The sequence below is a fragment of the Pygocentrus nattereri genome, chromosome 3 (genome assembly GCF_015220715.1).
Source record: "Pygocentrus nattereri isolate fPygNat1 chromosome 3, fPygNat1.pri, whole genome shotgun sequence".
Classification (NCBI taxonomy): Eukaryota; Metazoa; Chordata; class Actinopteri; order Characiformes; family Serrasalmidae; genus Pygocentrus; species Pygocentrus nattereri.
In genome coordinates this window covers 1,364,347-1,389,670 of record NC_051213.1, presented here as the reverse complement: position 1 = coordinate 1,389,670, position 25,324 = coordinate 1,364,347, and the positions used below count along the sequence as shown (strand labels likewise).

Below are 25,324 nucleotides of genomic sequence, written 5' to 3'. Positions count from 1 at the left end.
TCTGGGTATCAGATTCAGATTCCTTTATTGATCCCAGGGGGAAATTGCAGTCTTCAGGTCTTATCTTATCTTAAAGCCCGAGATTCAACCGATCTAGCAAATCCAACAGCGTCACACCCAGACAGTTATGGACTCTGGTACTGGAGGTAACTTTCTGGATCTTGGGTTGTCCAGACCTGATATTAACTTGTGTTCTTATGGACCAATGTCTAAAAAACAAAGTTCAGACAACTTCTCCGCTATGTGAATGCTGATTAGATCCACCAGAGAAGGTACATCCCTTGATTCTATTCTCCTGATCTCCTGATTGACACTCCTGTTCGCTATTACATTGAAGCTGCTCATCTCAGAGACTTTGACCCAACTAAAGGCTCTCTAGGTAACTTATCCAAGTATCTATGTTCTACCACCAGTCTAATGGTTAGACAAACCCAAGAAGGCCCCGCTGTGTCTAGTGTCCCTTAATTCTTCATCAGTTCTGCATTTAGATTGAACACATCTCAGCAGATATTCTAGTGGAAAGCTCTGACAGCTTGCACCTCAGCATCCAGGATTCAATTCCCATTCCGGCATATCACTCGGGACTGTTTGACTGAATATTCGTTTTATGGTCCTGTAAAGGCCGTTTATATCTTGTTGTCCATCACCATCCTGACTCCATCTTACCTCGACTGAGAGGAGCTTGGTCTGCCTTTCAGCTGATCCAGCTCCAGCTGCATCCGCTCCAGCTCTGCAATCAGCTGATCCTGAGAGAGAGGAAGGAAAAGGAAATGAATGAATTAAATAAAGGAACAAAAAAAATAAATAAATGAATCGGAAATGGTTAAGATGGACAGGGGGGAATGTGTGCAGTATACAAGGAGGAAAAGCACCTTGTTAGTCAGGAGATCATCCTGGATCTTCCTCATGTTGGCTAGTTCTTCGGACAGAGCGTTCTGAGTTGGGAGGAGAACAATAATGGTGTATATGTCATATATGCATGTTAGTCTGTGGTTCACAGCCTTGCCCTCTATTGTTGAGCACACTACCCTGCGGAAAGGTTAGAGGGGAACTGGACTGACAGAGCTTGCTTGACTGTATCTACCTAAATACTAGGGGTGTAACGGTCATCATGGCTCAAATCGAGTTCGGTACAACAGGAACACAGTTCGCCGATCTTCAGACATAGAATACCGGATATTCTCTGCATGACTGCATCAACCGAAACGTATCATCTGTATCGTGATGGTTCGGGACCAATACACACAATTCTTACTGGATAGTTTTCCATGGACTGTTTCAATATTAACTATTCCATTTCCAACCCAACCTACCAATAAAAGAGTATTACTACAGTATATGAAGAGTTCAAATACAAGAAGAAATCATGAGACGGCCCTGAGGGATTCCCACTGGTAATTAAGGTGCATGTGTGTACCTTCTCCTCTAGAGCAGACATTCTTTCCTTCAGGTGAAGCTGTAGTCTTTCATTAGACTCACACAGCAGCCGGTCCACTGTGTCCGACAGACGTTTGTTATGTTCGTCATTCATCTTCTCCCGCTGTCTCGCCTGAACAGAAGAACACATGCAAGGAGCCAGAAAAATGGTCCAGAGGCTGAAAGCACACTTAGGCTTTATTCACACAGCCGGTAAAAGTGGCCTTTTTCTTCATATGTGACACAAATGTGTGAACAGAAACACACTGAATCTGGAATTTTCAGTTCTGATTCAAAACACTTTGATATGTGGCACTGCAATCCGATCCGTATCTGATATGCGGCAATGCAACTCAGTCTGAACAGCCACGTCGGAATTCAAGTGACTGTTAGGTCAATCCAACTTGACATGCATCACAATTTCATGCTGCTGAGACTCAAACATCTGGGCTGATGTTTCTGTACATACAATAGCAGAGACTTATCGCAACCACTCTGCGTTCAAAGACGTTTAGAAAGAAACGGCCGAAAACAGCCGCAGAATAACGGGATTGCAGGGTCAAACCAAGCAAAAAAAAGAAAGAATCTAAGGACATGAACCAAAGAAGTGGCTGTGGTTGAATAACATCCCCTTTTTAAAGTGAACTCAAACAAATTTGGGGTGATGACTTCATGATGGCTCCTATGATGCTGGTGAAGCTGATCTCCCCTGAAGGAACAATTGGCGTTAGTTGGCAGTCGTGATTGTTTACCTCTGGAGTCACATGAAGCAATGTGAAGCAATGTGCTTTTGCACATGTAGGTCAACTTAGGAGCTGATCTGTTTAGACTGATGTGGTGTAAGATAGTGTAAACAGTCAAACAAAAGATTTGGTGAGAAAATCTAATTTGGGTCACTTTTACCTGCTGTGTAAATGTATAAACTGTGTAAACTATGTAAACTCCCTATACGGAACAGTGCGAGCAAAAGCAATCCAGAGGCCAGAACTGAGCCGTGTTGCGTGAGCCTGCTGGGGTTGATCTTTACAGCATCAGTTTAGTTTCTCACCCTCTGAAGCTCCTGGTTCTTCTCCTCAAGCTGGGCCTCCAGCTGCCTCAGCCTTTCCTCAAAGTTCCCATGACGTTCCTCTGCCTGAGAGAGAGAAAGTGCACTTGTAGTGAATTCTAAAATGATCAATGTCAATAAAGCGAAGTTAAAACAGGACTAATATAATCTCCCCTCTACATGTTAAATTAGATGATCCAAATAAAATGGTCTGAATTATTTTATTGACCTTCAATTGGCATCCAAATTCCCTGAAACAAGTCTGAAACGTGCATTGCTAGGATAACAATAAAAAGGTACACCGCCTTTCAGAAGATTTGGCTAAATAATAACATATAGATGGAGAACGAAATAGGTCCTCAAACTGCCCCCTGAGGAACCTCACAAGTGACAGCAGAAATTAAAAAATATAAATAAAAAATAAAGTGAGTTACCTTATTGAGAGCAGCCACTCTCTGAGCTAGTTGAGCCTCTATCTCTGGCAGTGTTTCGGCTCTCTGTTGTAGCTTCTGCTTGGCTTCGTCCAGACGCTCCTGCAGCTGCCTGTTCTTCTCCTCACTCTGCAATTCCAACCAGTTCAGTTATTCAGTCCTATCAGCAGTAATGATTATATTAACACTTCCATTTATTTAACTTGCATTTATTTCACTTCCACGTTTATGGGTAATTATTCTGGGAAGTCTCGTTTGGAGTTGGTACATTAATACATTAGTGACAGTATTTCAACCAAAAAATTCTTGGACTATTTTCACCTAAATGTTTACTGGTGATTATTTTTAGAATCCTTATTTGGAATTGGTATAAAAATACATATTAGGAAGAGTTTTTCTATGAAAGATTTTGTTGGTAATTATTACAAGAATGCTGACTTAAAATTGGTACACAAAAACATATTAGTAATAGCATTTCTATTAATAACCATAGAACTTGTATTTATGTTCATGTTAATGTTCATTGGTAGTTATTCTGGGAATCTGTTTTGGAGTTGGTACAAAAATACACATTAGTAATAGCTCTTCTATTAATGACTATAACTTCTATTTATTTGCACATTAATGTTTACTGGTAATAATTCTGAGAAGGCTCTTCTGGAAATACATGTTTTACATGTACCCAGCCTTAATTTAGACTGACAATTGAGGATACTTCTGATTTTAAAAGTACCTCAAAAATCTTGTTCATGGGGAAAATAGTGCAGACTGTGGGGCAGATTGTCCCACTCTCCAGAACAACACACACACAATTTATTCAATGTGTTAACACACCTGTACCTGCACCACACTGTGATTACTCGATCAGTCAATAAAGTCTAGCTGAATAACTAACTTACATTTTCGCTTTTTAGTTTGATTGTGTTTGAGTAGTTTAGACTTCTGCTTGAGATAAACTCTGTGAGACACCGTTTCTAAATGAAGACGGAATTTGTTCCTGTAATATGAATTTCCGGTGATCTGTCAGATCTGAAGACTGAATCCTGTGAGTGTGTGAGCTCTAACCTGTCTGTATAAGGACTCTTTGCTGGCGAGCTCGTTTTCCAGTTTGTCTTTAACGTCGTGTAGAGATGTGGCCTCTCGCTGAGCGTTCAGGTACCTGCAGGAGACAAACACACAAACAATTCTGCTTGTAAAAACAACAGCATTGCTACTACTACTACTACTACTACTACTACTACTACTACTACTACTACTACTACTACTACTACCACTACTACTACTACCACTACTACTATTACTACTACTACCACCACTACTACTACTACCACTACTACTACTACTACTACTACTACTACTACTACTACTACTACTACTACTACTACTACCACTACTACTATTACTACTACTACCACCACTACTACTATTACTACTACTACTACTACTACTACTACTACTACTACTACTACTACTACCACTACTACTACTACTACCATTACTACTACTACTACCACTACTACCATTACTACTACTACTACCATTACTACTACTACTACCACTACTACTACTACTACCACCACTACTGCTACTACTACTACTACCACTACTACCACTACTACTATTACTACTACCACTACTACCATTACTACTACTACTACCACTACTACCACTACTACTACTACTACTACTACTACTACCACCACTACTGCTACTACCACTACTACCACTACTACTATTACTACTACCACTACTACCACTACTACTATTACTACTACTACTACCACTACTACCACTACTACTACTACTACTACCACTACTACTACTACTACCACCACTACTGCTACAACTACTACTACTACCACCACCACCACCACCACCACCACCACCACTACTACTACTACTACTACTACTACTACTACCACTACTACTACTACTACTACTACTACTACTACTACTACTACTACTACTACTACTACCACCACTACTGCTACTACTACTACTACCACTACTACCACTACTACTACTAATAAAAAAAAATAAGTGATTGCACAGGTTAAGCAATTCAGGCTGTTAGGGGTTTGCTATGCTATCCCAGGTGGCTGCTAGGGGGTTGCTAGGTGGATGCTATGGCATCCCAGGTGGCTGCTAGGGGATTGTTATGGTATCCAAGATGGCTAGCCGACGGGTTGCTAGGTGGAGGTTATGGTATACCAGGTGGCTGTTAAAGTGTTGCTAGGTTTATATTTTGGTGTCCCAAGTGGCTGCTAGGGGGTTGCTATGGTTTCCCAGATGGTTGCTAGGGGGTTGCTAGATGGATGCTAAGGTATTGCAGGTGGCTGCTAAGGGGTTGCTATGCAGATGCTGGTGGTTGCTATGATATCTCACATGATTAATAGCATGTTGATATTGGACTTATTTGATATTGGTTATAATTTTGATATAAGCTAGGAGCTTTGCTTTGCAATGTGCTATAATTAATAATTCTAACAACAATAATAACAACAACACGGCAAATCTGATGATGCTAGGCTAAAACATACAGGGCTGTTCCTTCATTAGTTTAGTCTCAGGCCCAGTTAAGTTCACTTGACTGGTTTATCATGTGATTCAATTAAACCTGACTGTCCATTCAAATCAGGCCCAGGTGTAATTGATCCCTGGTTACACCGCATGTACTAACAACTTACACCAGGATCAGCTCAACTAACACAAAACCGTGCAAATAATGACACGTTTCACTTTTCAAAAGCCTGAACACTTAATGAAGCGTAATCCAGCTTTTATTAGACAGTGGAGCGCAGAGCTCATGAAAACACAGCTCTTTAACTCAGAGCTTCATTAAACTCTACAGCTCTTTGGTCTTTATCTCTTTAATCTGATCGGTGTTTTTCTCTAAAATGAATTTTAATTCGATTTTCATAGTTTCTTCTGTTACTTTTAAGCTTTATCACCTGTCACTAAAACACTTTGAGCTGCCACCAGCATGAAAAGTGCTCTTTAAATTAAAATATTACTATTACTATTATTTATGTTGTGGAATTATTACATAAGCATATATTGTAATATAGTCTATTACTATATTATATAATACTGTATTATAATTGCCAAACATGTAAACATTACAATACAGTTTTTCTGACGTTCTATACTTTTAATGAAGCCGACTCTGGTTCTGAAATCTAACTGGTGGAGCCGCATTCAAGATGTTAATTTTTTAATTGAAGTTATAAAACATGATGTTGGTTAATTGTTTTCTACTTTTCAACTAATGCTAACTGAGCTTGTGCAGGGTGTGTATCCCAGCATGCCTTGGGCACATACTGGCACGGACACTGGCAACATGCTGCCACTTGGCGCGCATACATACACACATATATATATACACACACGCACGCACACACACACACACACACACACACACACACACACACACACACACACACACACAGACCCCGCTGCCCCCCCCCGGTCTGAACACATGGGACTGCTGTTATGTGTCCAATGCAGAGTTCAGTCAGTCCAGCAGGGGGCGCTGAGGACGAGATGCAGCTCTGAGCGTACACGGAGTGTCAGAATCAGATAAAATAAAACCAAAAATAAAATCCCAAATAATACAAGACAAAGTAAAATAGGGAATAATAATTACAGTTATTAAAGATCACTAGAAGCAATAGAATATAAAATAAAATAGGTAAAAAAATGAAAAAAGTCTCTTAAAAGAATAATTAAACAGGTAATGACAATTAAAACGTTTCTTAAAGTAAAAGTCCACACGAATAATCTAGTTAAAGTAAATTAATGATGTTTACTAACGTCTGATCTCTTCACTGTCTTCAGTCTCTTCGCTTCAACATGACTAAGCGCGTAACGATGTCACTGTGTTGTGTTTGTTCTATTCACTGTGTTGTTTTGCTTTGAAGTGCAAACTCAAACACACACTCACTCATACACACACACACACACACACACATATACACACACACACTCATACACACACACAGTCATACACACACACACTGACATTCATAAACACTCACTCATACACACTCATAAACACACAAACTCTCATACACACACACATACAGTCATACACACACACACACACACACACACTCATACACATATACACACAAACACTCATACACATACACACACTCACTCATAGACACACATTCATAAACACACTCACTCATACACACTCGTGAACACACACACACACTCATGAACACACTTATTCATGAACACACACTCATACACACTCACGAACACACACTCATGGACACAGACACCGACTCAAACACTCAATCATATCATGAACAACAGCAGAGAGTCTCTAACCTGCGCTCCAGTGTAGTGATCCTCTCCTCCATGTCCTCCTTCTGACACAGAGCCTGACAGACAGACAGACAGAGAGATAATTGAACTGAATTAAATTGAATTGAGACAAGACAGAGAGAGAGAGAGAGAGAGAGAGAGAGAGGGAGAGAGAGAAAGAGAGAGAGAGAGACAGAGAGAGAGTGAGAGAGAGAGAGGGAGAGAGAGAAAGAGAGAAAGAGAGAGAGAGAGAGAGAGAGAGATAGAGAGACAGAGAGAGAGAGAGTGAGAGACAGAGAGAGTGAGAGAGAGAGACAGAGAGAGAGAGAGAGACAGAGAGAGAAGACAGAGAGAGAGATAGACAAGACAGAGAGAGAGAGAGACAGAGAGAGAAGACAGAGAGAGATAGAGAGAAAGACAGAGAAAGAGAGAGAGAGTGACAGAGGGAGAGAGACATAGACAGAGAGAGAGACACACAAGAGAGAGAGAGACACACACACACAAGACAGAGAGAGAGAGAAGACAGAGAGAGAGAGAGACAAGACAAAGAGAGAAAGAGAGAGAGAGAAGACACAGAGAGAGAGAGACATAGAGAGAGAAGGATAGAAAGTGAGAGAGAGACAAGACAGAGAGAGAGAGACAGAGAGAAAGACAAGAAAGAGAGACCAAGAGAGAGATAGGACAAAGAGAGAGAGAGAGACAGACAGAGAGACAAGACAGAGAGAGAGAGAGAGACACACACACAGAGACACACACACAAGAGAGAGAGACAATAGAGAGAGAGACAGAGACAGAGAGACAAGACAGAGAGAGACAGAGAGAGAGACATACAGAGAGAGAGAGAGACAAGACAGAGAGAAAGAGACAGACACACAAGAGAGTAAGAGAGACAAGAAAGAGAGAGAAGACAGAGAGAAAGAAAGAAGACAGTGAGAGACACAGAGAGAGACAAGACAGAGAGAGAGAGAGAGAGAGAGACACAAGACAAAGAGAGAAAGAGAGAGAGAGAGAAGACACAGAGAGAGAGAGACATAGAGAGAGAAGGATAGAAAGTGAGAGAGAGACAAGACAGAGAGAGAGAGACAGAGAGAAAGACAAGAAAGAGAGACCAAGAGAGAGATAGGACAAAGAGAGAGAGAGAGAGAGAGACAGACAGAGAGACAAGACAGAGAGAGAGACAAGACAGAGAGAGAGAGAGACACACACAGAGAGACACACACACAAGAGAGAGAGACAATAGAGAGAGAGAGACAGAGACAGAGAGACAAGACAGAGAGAGACAGAGAGAGAAAGAGACAGACACACAAGAGAGTAAGAGAGACAAGAAAGAGAGAGAAGACAGAGAGAAAGAAAGAAGACAGTGAGAGACACAGAGAGAGACAAGACAGAGAGAGAGAGAGAGAGAGAGAGAGAGAGACAGAGACAGAGAGAGTGAGAGAGAGAGAGACAGAGACAGAGAGAGACAAGACAGAGAGACAGAGACAGAGAGAGAGAGAGAGAGACAGAGAGACAGAGAGAGAGAGAGAGAGAGACAGAGACAGAGAGAGAGAGACAGAGAGAGAGAGAGACAGAGAGAGAGACAGAGAGAGAGAGACAGAGAGAGAGAGAGAGCGCGAGACAGAGACAGAGAGAGAGAGAGAGAGAGAGAGATTAAGCACTGTGTTGGATCCTCCTGCAGATGCTGAGTTCTGATTGGTTAACTGACCTCTTTCACTTCCCTCTGGAGTTTCTGATTTGCTTCTTCCGATTTGATTAGTTCCCTCCTGGCAGTGGCCAACTGCTCCTCAATCTCCCCCACCTAATCAATCAATAAATCAATCAATCAATCAATCAAAACATCCATCCATTCAATCAATTAAGTAAGTAGCAATCAATGCATAAATTAATCAATTTGGTCATTCAACTGATTCTTCAATCAACTAATCAATCATTACATTTATCAATGTATCAACAATTAGTAGGGTAATTTATCAAAACAAATCAACCAATCAACCAATAATTAGTTAGTCAGTACATCATCAATCAACCAAACCTAGACTGTCAAGTAATCAGTCAGCTAATCAATTAATCAAACAGTAAATTAGTTAATCAGTCAATTAGTCAAGTAGCTAATAAATAAATCAGTCAATTAGACAATACAATTATTGAATATAAATAATCAGTAATTTAACAAGGAGACTGATTGGATTTGTTAATTAATCAGTCAAGGAATCCATTACTAATTTAATCAGTTGAATAATTAATAAATGAATCAATCAATCATTGAACCAATAATTAAGTGATCTTTCAAATAGTCAGTCAGTCAATCAATCAATCCATAATTACTGTGGATTAAATTGGGTCCACCATTAAGTTAGCTCCACCATTCAGCTACAGCGGTTTAGCTCCACCCATTCAGCTACAGCGGTTTAGCTCCACCATTCAGCTACAGCGGTTTAGCTCCACCCATTCAGCTACAGCGGTTTAACTCCACCCATTCAGCTACAGCGGTTTAGCTCCACCCATTCAGCTACAGTGGTTTAGCTCCACCCATTCAGCTACAGCGGTTTAGCCCCACCGTTCAGCTACAGCTGTTTAGTTCCACCCATTCAGCTACAGCGGTTTAGTTCCACCCATTCAGCTACAGCGGTTTAGTTCCACCCATTCAGCTACAGCGGTTTAGCCCCACCCATTCAGCTACAGCGGTTTAGCCCCACCCATTCAGCTACAGCGGTTTAGTTCCACCCATTCAGCTACAGCGGTTTAGCTCCACCATTCAGCTACAGCGGTTTAGCTCCACCATTAAGCTACAGCGGTTTAGCTCCACCCATTCAGCTACAGCGGTTTAGCTCCACCCATTCAGCTACAGCGGTTTAGCTCCACCCATTCAGCTACAGCGGTTTAGCTCCAACATTCAGCTACAGCGGTTTAGCTCCACCTGTTCAGCTACAGCGGTTTAGCTCCACCCGTTCAGCTACAGCGGTTTAGCTCCACCTGTTCAGCTACAGCGGTTTAGCTCCACCCATTCAGCTACAGCAGTTTAGCTCCACCATTCAGCTACAGCAGTTTAGCTCCACCCATTCAGCTACAGCAGTTTAGCTCCACCATTCAGCTACAGCGGTTTAGTTCCACCCATTCAGCTACAGCGGTTTAGCTCCACCCATTCAGCTACAGCGGTTTAGCTCCACCCATTCAGCTACAGCGGTTTAGCTCCACCCATTCAGCTACAGCAGTTTAGCTCCACCATTCAGCTACAGCGGTTTAGTTCCACCCATTCAGCTACAGCGGTTTAGCTCCACCCATTCAGCTACAGCGGTTTAGCTCCACTATTCAGCTACAGCAGTTTAGCTCCACCCATTCAGTCTAGGCTATAAATAAACCTCAGAGTGTAAAACATGGAAACGTTAGAAAAACGCAGGGTATGGGCTCTTTAAGTTAGAGCGGCGTGGTGCTCAGCATGGTGAAGGATTTCACACGGTTTAAGGAACTGAACCACACACACACCCCACCTGCCCAACGTTTACAACCCCACCTCAACACCACTCGACCGCTCACTTACACCTCACTAATAAGCTCTGTTAGCCCTGCTCATTATAGCTCCCTACTGCACCGGTCAGAAGACTGGACACGAGGATTCGTGAATGTGGCTCTGATTTTTAAACTTTGATATTCCTCACAGCAGCTCCACTAGTGTCCTTATGGAAGTGCACAGTGCTGTTACGCTAATGGGGTTGTATTATTAGATTTGATCCCAATTAGATGTTAAACACGAGTGTGTGAGGCCTGTAAAAGGCAAACAGGCAGCACATTCTTTATTGTATATGCAGTTTCAGAGCACTTACGGTGTTGGTTGGTCGTTATCGTTATTCTGCTGCGCAGATAAATACAGAAAACCCGACGATCAAACGGTGCAGACACTTATCTAAATCATAGACGATTCTTCTCCTGCTTTTCCTCCTTACTGATGATCAAATCTCATTCTCTGCTGTTACTGTTTACTGTCCAGCGTCGTCCAGATGAGAATGGGTTCCCCTTCTGAGTCTTGGTTCCTTTCAAGGTTTGTTTGTTTTGCTCTTAGGGTTTTTTTTTCTTGCCACTGTCGCCAATGGCAATGCTCATGGGGGCTCAGACCCACATTTGTAAAATTTTTATTTATTTTTTGTAAAGATGACACATAAAAAGTGCTGCACAAATAAACTTTGATTTGACTTTGACTTCCTCTCTTCTGGTGTACTGAGCTGCATCCTGAGGTCAGTTAGTCCAGTTTATGGTCAAAGGAGCCACATCAGACTGTAATGTGTTAATGAGTTAACGAGAAACAGCTAACTGCTAACCCCAAGAGACTGGCTTTTCCTTCTGCTCTCTTTTTCTCGTACTGAGCTGCATCCTGAGGTCAGTTAGTCCAGTTTATGGTCAACGGAGCCACATCAGACTGTAATGTGTTAATGAGTTAACGAGAAAAAGAGTGGAAGGAAAAGCCAGTCTCTTGGGGTTAGCTGTGAGCCGACCATGGAGACTAGCTAGCTCTCCATGTGCTCCGCCTACGGTGCTCCTCACTCAGCTGGCCGCTTCAGGCGACACCGCGGCCTCAGCCTACAAGCCGAGAGACTCCGCGGCTTCTCAAACTGAACTAAACTCCAGTGACTTTTTACTGTTTCACCCAATAAACTAATTTAAATTCACTTCAGCTGTAAATACGGTTCTTATTAAAAGTGAAGGGGCATCCAGAATAATGCGGCACAGTAAATCTACAAATAAATGTCTGCTTAAGCATCCAAAAGGGTTTAATATAAATAATGTGTACTGTGATATATATACCAAAACTGTGATAAATGTTAATTGTACAGTGATATAAATTTATGTGCCCACTATTTCTGAATTTACAGCCTGTTTCTCAACCACTGCATAAAAAAACAGGCGTCTTGGCAGGTCTAGTTGACTTACCATTCTGAGATAGCTGGAAGCTTATTATAAGATTATTTTACTTATTTATAGACATTTTGTACTTGTTTTAAGTGATTTTAGTAAGTCAGATTATCTGTGCTGGCAGATAGTTTTGCTTGTTGTGAGAAATGAGCTTAAAATAAAAAACATCAGGCAATATATTGAGACAATCTGGCTTACTGAACTCACCAAGATTAAGTAAAAATGCCTATAAATAAGTTCAGTAATCTTATAATAAGCTCCCAGGGATCTCAAAATGAGATGTGCTATATATAGCGGCTGGGTTTAAGTTCATTTCACTTGTCAAGACACCATTATTTCAGTGCAGTTCCAGCAGATACATGAATTTGAGGCCAGTGCAGGTCATTTTGTCTAATGGTGTTTCAGTTTTGATGAATTAGTTCGATGTTGCAGCCGCGGAGTGGAGAGGAGGTGAGAGAGGAGCTGAACAGAAAAGCAGCTGAGAGGACAGGAGAGCAAAGGGAGAGCAGAGGAGGAGAGAGCTGGCAGGAAGGGACAGAGGGAGAGACAGACTGATGTAACATGCATTAGGGTTTTAATACAGCAGGTAAATAAATACAGTAAGAAATGAATAAACTGGCCGTGAACGCGGCTTTAATATGTTTTAATGTTCAGCTCCTTCCTCCTAATTAGAGCTCCTTAACGAGCAGCTCGTTGCTACGTCAGAGTAATGAGCTCCGCCCACTCGCTGCTCAGCCGGCAGTTCGTTCTCCAGCTCCTTACACTAAATTCCCAAACTGTCGTCTCCACTGAGCAGCTTTTCAGTCGGCAGCTGTGACAGAAGATCAGCTGAACAACCTGGAATCAGCCAGAAATGAACCCAACACCATTCGCCAGACGTGTCTGATCTTCAGAGTCGGACCGAATCAGACTGAGCAGTAAAACTGACCCAATATCAGGTTCAGCTCAGTTTGGTCAGTTTGTCCAGATCAGTATTAATGTTGTTTTGTTCCAGCCGGTCTGTAAAGCTTCTTACAGCCCGTTTAGTTTGGCGAATGGTGTTGGGTTCATTTCTGGCTGATTCCAGGTTGTTCAGCTGTTCTTCTGTCACAGCTGCCGACTGAAAAGCTGCTCAGTGGAGACGACAGTTTGGGAATTTAGCGTCGTCTCGTCTTCAGAGTCGGACCAAATCGGCTGTCGGTCAGATGTGATATTAACAGCGTCCGTTTTCTGTTTGTGGTAAAGTAAAAAGTAAAAAGTGAAAATGTTCAGATGGCTCGAGCATCTCCTACAGCTGTCAGAGTCGTTGCTTAGCAACAGCGTCTCAGTGGAGTGACAGTATTTGTGATAAACCTGTGATGTTATGGTGAAATAACAGCAGTTAGAACGGCTCTCAACCAATCAGCTCGAGTGGCCGGAACTCACTGCTGTATAATTTACTTTGATTTACTTTGAATCACCTGATTATTATACATGCAGTTCATTCTTCGACAACATTTTACTGTAGGGTGCTGTTCATGATGCTACAGGACACCGTCATTAGCTTATCATGATAACTGACATAACCCTACATAACTGCTTATAAGTGTTTATTCCAACAGGCGTTATTAGCTAACAAGATTACATTTGCCACTTTTGATCAAAGTTAAAACTCAGTAGCTTTTACGACAGATGAAGCCTGTCGGAATAAGCACTTATAAACCGTTACGTAGGGATTTGTCAGTTGTCATGAAAAGCTTATGTAGGTGTCATGTAGCCTTATGAACGGCACCCTACAATTTTTTTAAGCTTAAACGGACAGATTAATTTTACAGTCTACAGTGGATCTACAGTTTTTAGAGGACAGGCTGTGTAACCATGTAAAATCACCACTGCTGACACTAAAGAAGCGATGGGACAAAAAATATGTCACAATACTTCAAGACATTATCATGATACACAATATGCATCATCACATTCGGTTTTCTGAGATCTTATAAGTAGAATGGACAAAACAGAACCTGTAGGGACTCAAACTGCACTTAATCAATTCAAATCAAATCAAATCAAATTTATTTGTAGCGCTTTTTACAACGGATGTTGTCACAAAGCAGCTTTATAGAATTTCGGAAAAGACAAAGTTTCAACAGGAGTGTAAGAATGTACAGAAACCCCCCCCCCCCCTGGTGGGCAAGCCAGGGGCAACAGTGGCAAGGAGAACCTCCCTCAGAACTGAGGAAGAAACCTTGGGAGGAACCAGGCTCACCAGGGGGGACCCGTCCTCCTCTGGTCAAACTACCTACAGAGTTATTATACTACTAATATTAATAGCAGTAATATTAGTATTAGGAATGACTAGGAGTCTATGAGAACATCAGTGTAGGGTTTAATCCACTTAAACAGACCTATTTCTGCTGACTTTGTGATGAAAGTGTTAGTTAGGTGGTGAGAGTTCTTTAAGTACTGATCCATGACACGCTCTGAAAAGCTAACTGTGACAATTCATCACAGTAACGGTAAGATATTGTCATATTGCCCACTTATAAGCTCTCAGTGTGTTGTGTCTGTTTTTTATTGAACTATCGCTTTAATATCTCTCTAATCTGTGTTTCTGATTGGCCCACCTGGCGGCACATGATGGCGAGTCTCTCCTTCAGCTGAGCGAGTTCGGCTCTCTGTCGCTCTCTCTCTCCATCGTCCTGCAGGGCGGCGCCGTTAGACAGGCGCTGGTGGGGAAAGACGGAGAGGCAAGAAACAGAGAGAAGATAAACACGGCAGAATAACAGAACACCACACCCACCATAGGAGCATTTACAGCTCAAAGACTTCTGATGAGAGGGGAGAGCACATGATGCTCAAACACTGCTGTGAGGATTTGGTTGCATTCTGGAGAGAAACACCTGTGGATGTTTTCAGATCTGAAGCAGCTTGATTTTCTCCCCTCCCTCAAAGACGGCCCATTTTGTGGATTCTCATGTCTAATCTCCTAATAAACAGGTGTTCACTCTTTTTCACACTTAAAACAGGGGTGCCCAAACTTTTGCATATGACTGTATGTGTATGTTTATGCATGTTTACCTCCTGAGCAGATGCTGCTAGCTGGTCCTCCAAAACTGCCACTCTCTCCAAGGCCACACGCAGTCGCTCCCGCACCTACAGCCAGACAGACAGACAGCCAGCCAGACAGACAGCCAGCCAGCCAGACAGACAGACAGACAGACAGACAGACAGACAGACAGACAGACAGACAGACAGACAGACAGCCAGACAGACAGCCAGACAGACAGCCAGACAGAGAGAAAATTACACACTCTCACTCTGATTGTAAAGGAGCTGATGCATTTATTGAGGGTTTTATCCTAAAAGCACTCTCAGTCTCTGTAACGTCAGCTGCACTGTTTATTACTTTCGTTGAATATGTTTATGATTTGGGTTGGTTGGATTTATTTTCCAGTCTCAACAGTTCTGCTGCGTTTTCATGCATTTACAATTACACGGGCAGAAACGTGTGCATGTGTGCGTGTGTGTGTGTGTGTGCGTGTATGTGTGTGTGTGCGTGTATGTGTGTGTGAGCGTGTGTGAGTGTGTATGTGTGCGTGTGAGTGTAAGCATGTGTGTATGTGTGTGTATGTGTGTGTGAGCGTGTGTGCGTGTGTGTGTGTGTGTGTGTGTGCGTGAGTGTGAGTGTAAGCATGTGTGTGTGTGTGTGTGCGTGTATGTGCGTGTATGTGTGTGTGTGTGAGTGTGTGTGTGAGAGTGTGTGTGAGAGTGTAAGCGTGTGTGTCTGTGTGAGTGTAAGCGTGTGTGCGTGTATGTGTGTGTGTGTGTGTGTGTGTGTGTGTATGTGTGTGTGTGTGAGTGTGTGTGAGAGTGTGTGTGAGTGTAAGCGTGTGAGTGTGTGTGTGAGAGTGTGTGTGTGTGTGTGTGTGTGTGTTCTCTGCTGTGCATTGTTGATTATGTATTGATTGTAAAGCGCCCTTGAGCAGGGAAAGGGCCCTAAATAAAAGTGATGATGATGATGATGATGATGATGATGAATACTGAATACTGCATTTGAATTAATACCTGAGCGTTTCTGTTCTATTTGCAACGTAACCTGAGATGCTTTAGGAAGTAAATGACTGTGTTGACCTAAAGCCCCCTAAACTAGTGAAGGGCATTTGCTCCATTTATAACACTGTTATTAAGCATCATTATCAACACTGAGCTCCTCCAACAAAAAACTTTTTCTTTTGTTTTTTTGTTGCATGGGGTCAAGTAATGGCACTCCTAAAGTTATTTTAACTAGTGAATTCAACGTTAATACATTTCTCAAACACTGTAAGTCATTTTGCTGATGCCGACAGAGGCTGAGCAACATTACAGTCCAGTACAGTGTCATCATTTGGCCTGTAACACTAGCTGAGCTTCTCAAACGCAGTCTGATCTGGTCGTCTGTGATTCTGACATCAAGATCAAGTTTTCAAAATTGTGAAGGAGCTCCTCGGTTAGAGGTTCAATAAATCCTGGACTTCGCTCCAAACCAAACGTGAAGATGAAGGTATTAAGGCCGGATCTAGTAACACTGTAAAGGATGAGGATCACGGCTGACATCACTGCCACACTCTACACTGCTGCTCTGGTTAAATGAGACCAATTTACAGAAAAGATCCCAACAAAACTGAACAGAAGCGGTGCGGATGACGTGCCATCCTGTCCTGCAGGGTTCTGGCGTCGGTGCTGCTGCCCAGTCTGACCACAATTATTTACAGCTCAGCACATTTTTAATTCCACTAACGGCTCTTAAACAAACTCACTTCAGCACTGCTCACTTGGAAGCTTCTAACAGTTTCAGTCAACTTCACTGTTATTCTACAGCTGCTGCTCATCGGTGGAGGCCTCATTAAACACTAGAAGCCTGAGGTTTAATGTATTTTAATAAGAAGTTTAGAATAGAAATTTGTCTGTATGGGATCCAATATTTTCAAATATTATGTTTATTAAAAAAAATCCTACTGAATGTAACTTACTGGTTGAGAAACGTGTAATGATGTAAAAATAAAATCGGGCAGCGTAGCAACTCACTCACTGCATGTGTGGCTTCTTTAATATTGTAATTTCAGTTTGTTTTCATGAAGAGTGCCAATAGTTCTGCAGAAAACTGCATGAAAATTTGTTTGAGTGATGAAGTGTTTTCAGTTTTATATAATTTTATCATTTGTGTGTAAAGAGATTTTTCTCGGCGTCTTTAGTAAAATGTTTCTTTGTCTACGTGTTCTGTACATTACACGTAGACTAGAGATCTGGAGATGGGAAACACGGCTCTAATTTTGGTTTGCGTATGAGTGTGTGTGTGTGTGTGTGTGTGTGTGTGTGTGTGTGTGTGTGGGGGCATATGCAGCACAGCATGCGATGTGTACTGGAGTGTATGAGCTGCTCACTGTACCAGCAGGAAGTGTTCAACAGGCACAAAGACTGAAAATACCAACCACTTACTACGATATGCACAACACCAAGTACTAAACCACAGACTGATCAACAGCCTAATCCACTAAACCACACACTAAACCACACACTACACCACACACTAAACCAGATACTAAACCACACACTAAACCAGATACTAAACCAGATACTAAACCAGATACTAAACCACACACTAAACCAGATACTAAACCACACACTAAACCAGATACTAAACCACACACTAATCCACACACTAAACCAGATACTAAACCAGATACTAATCCACACACTAATCCACACACTAAACCAGATACTAAACCACACACTAATCCACACACTACACCACACACTAAACCAGATACTAAACCAGATACTAAACCACACACTAAACCAGATACTAATCCACACACTAAACCAGATACTAAACCACACACTAAACCAGATACTAATCCACACACTAAACCAGATACTAATCCACACACTAAACCAGATACTAAACCACACACTAATCCACACACTAAACCAGATACTAAACCAGATACTAAACCACACACTAAACCAGATACTAATCCACACACTAAACCAGATACTAAACCACACACTAATCCACACACTAAACCAGATACTAAACCAGATACTAATCCACACACTAATCCACACACTAAACCAGATACTAATCCACACACTAAACCAGATACTAATCCACACACTAAACCAGGTACTAAACCACACACTAATCCACACACTAAACCAGATACTAAACCAGATACTAATCCACACACTAAACCAGATACTAAACCAGATACTAAACCACACACTAAACCAGATACTAAACCACACACTAAACCAGATACTAATCCACACACTAAACCAGATACTAAACCACACACTAAACCAGATACTAATCCACACACTAAACCAGATACTAATCCACACACTAAACCAGATACTAAACCACACACTAATCCACACACTAAACCAGATACTAAACCAGATACTAAACCACACACTAAACCAGATACTAATCCACACACTAAACCAGATACTAAACCACACACTAATCCACACACTAAACCAGATACTAAACCAGATACTAATCCACACACTAATCCACACACTAAACCAGATACTAATCCACACACTAAACCAGATACTAAACCACACACTAATCCACACACTAAACCAGATACTAATCCACACACTAAACCACACACTAAACCAGATACTAATCCACACACTAAACCAGATACTAAACCACACACTAAACCAGATACTAAACCACACACTAAACCAGATACTAAACCACACACTAATCCACACACTAAACCAGATACTAAACCACACACTAAACCACACACTAAACCACACACTAAACCAGATACTAAACCACACACTAAACCAGATACTAAACCACACACTACACCACACACTACACCACACACTAAACCACACACTAAACCACACACTAAACCAGATACTAAACCACACACTAAACCAGATACTAAACCACACACTAAACCAGATACTAATCCACACACTAAACCAGATACTAAACCACACACTAATCCACACACTAAACCAGATACTAAACCAGATACTAATCCACACACTAATCCACACACTAAACCAGATACTAATCCACACACTAAACCAGATACTAAACCACACACTAATCCACACACTAAACCAGATACTAATCCACACACTAAACCAGATACTAAACCACACACTAAACCAGATACTAAACCACACACTAAACCAGATACTAAACCAGATACTAAACCACACACTAAACCAGATACTAAACCACACACTAAACCAGATACTAAACCAGATATTAAACCAGAAACTAAACCACACACTAAACCACACACTAAACCAGATACTAAACCAGAAACTAATCCACACACTAAACCAGATACTAAACCACACACTAAACCAGATACTAATCCACACACTAAACCAGATACTAAACCACACACTAAACCAGATACTAATCCACACACTAAACCAGATACTAATCCACACACTAAACCAGATACTAATCCACACACTAAACCAGATACTAAACCACACACTAATCCACACACTAAACCAGATACTAAACCACACACTAAACCACACACTAAACCACACACTAAACCAGATACTAAACCACACACTAAACCAGATACTAAACCACACACTAAACCACACACTAAACCAGATACTAAACCACACACTAAACCACACACTAAACCAGATACTAAACCACACACTAAACCACACACTAAACCAGATACTAATCCACACACTAAACCAGATACTAAACCACACACTAAACCAGATACTAAACCACACACTAAACCAGATACTAATCCACACACTAAACCAGATACTAAACCACACACTAAACCAGATACTAAACCAGATACTAAACCAGATACTAATCCACACACTAAACCAGATACTAAACCAGATACTAAACCAGACACTAATCCACACACTAAACCAGATACTAAACCACACACTAAACCAGATACTAATCCACACACTAAACCAGATACTAAACCACACACTAATCCACACACTAAACCAGATACTAAACCAGATACTAATCCACACACTAATCCACACACTAAACCAGATACTAATCCACACACTAAACCAGATACTAAACCACACACTAATCCACACACTAAACCAGATACTAATCCACACACTAAACCACACACTAAACCAGATACTAATCCACACACTAAACCAGATACTAAACCACACACTAAACCAGATACTAAACCACACACTAAACCAGATACTAATCCACACACTAAACCAGATACTAAACCACACACTAATCCACACACTAAACCAGATACTAAACCACACACTAAACCACACACTAAACCACACACTAAACCACACACTAAACCAGATACTAAACCACACACTACACCACACACTACACCACACACTAAACCACACACTAAACCACACACTAAACCAGATACTAAACCACACACTAAACCAGATACTAAACCACACACTAAACCACACACTAATCCACACACTAAACCAGATACTAAACCAGATACTAATCCACACACTAATCCACACACTAAACCAGATACTAATCCACACACTAAACCAGATACTAAACCACACACTAATCCACACACTAAACCAGATACTAATCCACACACTAAACCAGATACTAAACCACACGCTAAACCAGATACTAAACCACACGCTAAACCAGATACTAAACCAGATACTAAACCACACACTAAACCAGATACTAAACCACACACTAAACCAGATACTAAACCAGATACTAAACCAGAAACTAAACCACACACTAAACCACACACTAATCCAGATACTAAACCAGAAACTAATCCACACACTAAACCAGATACTAAACCACACACTAAACCAGATACTAATCCACACACTAAACCAGATACTAAACCACACACTAAACCAGATACTAATCCACACACTAAACCAGATACTAATCCACACACTAAACCACACACTAAACCACACACTAAACCAGATACTAAACCACACACTAAACCAGATACTAAACCACACACTAAACCAGATACTAAACCACACACTAAACCAGATACTAAACCACACACTAAACCACACACTAAACCAGATACTAAACCACACACTAAACCACACTCTAAACCAGATACTAAACCACACACTAAACCACACACTAAACCAGATACTAATCCACACACTAAACCAGATACTAAACCACACACTAAACCAGATACTAATCCACACACTAAACCAGATACTAAACCACACACTAAACCAGATACTAATCCACACACTAAACCAGATACTAATCCACACACTAAACCACACACTAAACCACACACTAAACCAGATACTAAACCACACACTAAACCAGATACTAAACCACACACTAAACCAGATACTAAACCACACACTAAACCACACACTAAACCAGATACTAAACCACACACTAAACCACACTCTAAACCAGATACTAAACCACACACTAAACCACACACTAATCCACACACTAAACCAGATACTAAACCACACACTAAACCTCACACTAAACCACACACTAAACCAGATACTAAACCACACACTAAACCAGATACTAAACCACACACTAAACCAGATACTAAACCACACACTAAACCACACACTAAACCAGATACTAAACCACACACTAAACCACACTCTAAACCAGATACTAAACCACACACTAAACCACACACTAAACCAGATACTAATCCACACACTAAACCAGATACTAATCCACACACTAAACCAGATACTAAACCACACACTAAACCAGATACTAAACCACACACTAAACCAGATACTAAACCACACACTAAACCAGATACTAATCCACACACTAAACCAGATACTAAACCACACACTAAACCAGATACTAAACCAGATACTAATCCACACACTAAACCAGATACTAAACCAGATACTAATCCACACACTAAACCAGATACTAAACCACACACTAATCCACACACTAAACCAGATACTAAACCACACACTAATCCACACACTAAACCAGATACTAATCCACATACTAAACCACACACTAAACCAGATACTAAACCACACACTAAACCAGATACTAAACCACACACTAAACCAGATACTAAACCACACACTAAACCACACACTAAACCAGATACTAAACCAGATACTAAACCAGATACTAAACCACACACTAAACCACACACTAAACCAGATACTAAACCAGAAACTAATCCACACACTAAACCAGATACTAAACCACACACTAAACCAGATACTAATCCACACACTAAACCAGATATTAAACCACACACTAAACCACACACTAAACCAGATACTAAACCAGATACTAAACCAGATACTAATCCACACACTAAACCAGATACTAAACCAGATACTAATCCACACACTAAACCAGATACTAAACCACACACTAATCCACACACTAAACCATATACTAAACCACACACTAATCCACACACTAAACCAGATACTAATCCACATACTAAACCACACACTAAACCACACACTAAACCAGATACTAAACCACACACTAAACCAGATACTAAACCACACACTAAACCACACACTAAACCAGATACTAAACCAGATACTAAACCAGATACTAAACCACACACTAAACCACACACTAAACCAGATACTAAACCAGAAACTAATCCACACACTAAACCAGATACTAAACCACACACTAAACCAGATACTAATCCACACACTAAACCAGATACTAAACCACACACTAAACCAGATACTAATCCACACACTAAACCAGATACTAAACCACACACTAAACCAGATACTAATCCACACACTAAACCAGATACTAAACCACACACTAAACCAGATACTAATCCACACACTAAACCAGATACTAATCCACACACTAAACCAGATACTAAACCACACACTAAACCAGATACTAAACCACACACTAAACCAGATACTAAACCACACACTAAACCAGATACTAAACCACACACTAAACCACACACTAAACCAGATACTAAACCACACACTAAACCACACTCTAAACCAGATACTAAACCACACACTAAACCACACACTAATCCACACACTAAACCAGATACTAAACCACACACTAAACCACACACTAAACCACACACTAAACCAGATACTAAACCACACACTAAACCAGATACTAAACCACACACTAAACCAGATACTAAACCACACACTAAACCACACACTAAACCAGATACTAAACCACACACTAAACCACACTCTAAACCAGATACTAAACCACACACTAAACCACACACTAAACCAGATACTAATCCACACACTAAACCAGATACTAATCCACACACTAAACCAGATACTAAACCACACACTAAACCAGATACTAAACCACACAGTAAACCAGATACTAAACCACACACTAAACCAGATACTAATCCACACACTAAACCAGATACTAAACCACACACTAAACCAGATACTAAACCAGATACTAATCCACACACTAAACCAGATACTAAACCAGATACTAAACCAGATACTAATCCACACACTAAACCAGATACTAAACCACACACTAATCCACACACTAAACCAGATACTAAACCACACACTAATCCACACACTAAACCAGATACTAATCCACATACTAAACCACACACTAAACCAGATACTAAACCACACACTAAACCAGATACTAAACCACACACTAAACCAGATACTAAACCACACACTAAACCACACACTAAACCAGATACTAAACCAGATACTAAACCACACACTAAACCACACACTAAACCAGATACTAAACCAGAAACTAATCCACACACTAAACCAGATACTAAACCACACACTAAACCAGATACTAATCCACACACTAAACCAGATACTAAACCACACACTAAACCACACACTAAACCAGATACTAAACCAGATACTAAACCAGATACTAAACCAGATACTAATCCACACACTAAACCAGATACTAAACCAGATACTAATCCACACACTAAACCAGATACTAAACCACACACTAATCCACACACTAAACCATATACTAAACCACACACTAATCCACACACTAAACCAGATACTAATCCACATACTAAACCACACACTAAACCACACACTAAACCAGATACTAAACCACACACTAAACCAGATACTAAACCACACACTAAACCACACACTAAACCAGATACTAAACCAGATACTAAACCAGATACTAAACCACACACTAAACCACACACTAAACCAGATACTAAACCAGAAACTAATCCACACACTAAACCAGATACTAAACCACACACTAAACCAGATACTAATCCACACACTAAACCAGATACTAAACCACACACTAAACCAGATACTAATCCACACACTAAACCAGATACTAAACCACACACTAAACCAGATACTAATCCACACACTAAACCAGATCATTTTGTTTGTGTGTTGATCATTTCAGCCAGTCATATTTTTTAAATGCCTATAAATTAGCATGTTAATCAATGCGACCCAAACGTAAGGAAATTTACCAGCTAATTATCCAGATAATCTCAGCCACTCCGAGCCACTGGACTGTGGATGTTTTCGTCTTCACAGCCAGCAGGTCATGTTATGTATGAACATGCTAACTCAGTGTTCTGGTTTCACTAGTGGCCGGTGGTTTTTGTGGGTTTTCACAGCTGGTCATTTGTCGTCTGCATCATTTTGGATTCCTCACAGATTCCTGTGAGTTCAAATAAGTAACAGTAGTTTCCATGAAATGTGTTTACCTTCTCGTCCAGGGCTTTGTGGTGTTCAAAGAGTGATTTAAGGGCCTTCAGCACCTCCACCTCGCTGGACACTCCGCTCTGGGCCTGAGCCTGTCTCTTCACCACCGTCATCCTTAGAGAACGCTCATGACGGGACACCAAACACTCCAGGTGCTCCAGCAGGAGCTACACATACAAACACAGCAGAACACAAACATGAGCTTCCTCCATCAGCACTCTGTTAGAGCTGTTTTCTGAGTTGGTTTGAAAAGAGAACAGTGTCTGGTAGTGTGCGAGACAAAGGTTGCAGTTCAGGGCCCTGGCCACCAGGTGGCACTTGTGAGAATACAAATGGAAAACGAGCAAAAGCTACAGTATCATTTAGTTTATCTGCAGGTTTCATGGAGGGTTTTGTTTTATACAGCGGTGGATGATAAACCATGTACCTGAGTTAAAGTCGAGACCCCCAAGGTAAAATATTCCTCCAGTAAAGTAGAAGTTCCTCCCTTAATCCACATACT

At 41.0% G+C, this 25,324-nt stretch overlaps 1 protein-coding gene across 4 annotated transcripts in view; it reads right to left on the bottom strand.

The window, feature by feature from the left end:
* LOC108415563 (liprin-alpha-3-like) overlaps window positions 1–25,324 on the bottom strand; it is an 80,760-nt gene that overhangs the window by 28,439 nt on the left and 26,997 nt on the right. For all 4 annotated transcript variants that reach the window (XR_005130082.1, XM_037536985.1, XM_037536983.1 and 1 more), the window contains 11 exons: window positions 24,825–24,989; window positions 15,148–15,222; window positions 14,694–14,795; window positions 8,912–9,004; window positions 7,231–7,283; window positions 3,958–4,051; window positions 2,896–3,021; window positions 2,465–2,548; window positions 1,418–1,549; window positions 873–935; window positions 667–746 (listed from right to left, as the gene is read on the bottom strand). Coding sequence is in view for 3 of the 4 variants with exons in the window: in XM_037536985.1 (XP_037392882.1) it covers window positions 667–746; window positions 873–935; window positions 1,418–1,549; window positions 2,465–2,548; window positions 2,896–3,021; window positions 3,958–4,051; window positions 7,231–7,283; window positions 8,912–9,004; window positions 14,694–14,795; window positions 15,148–15,222; window positions 24,825–24,989 (1,067 nt within the window). In the remaining variant the exon portion in view is untranslated. The remainder of the gene's footprint in view (window positions 1–666; window positions 747–872; window positions 936–1,417; window positions 1,550–2,464; window positions 2,549–2,895; window positions 3,022–3,957; window positions 4,052–7,230; window positions 7,284–8,911; window positions 9,005–14,693; window positions 14,796–15,147; window positions 15,223–24,824; window positions 24,990–25,324) is intronic.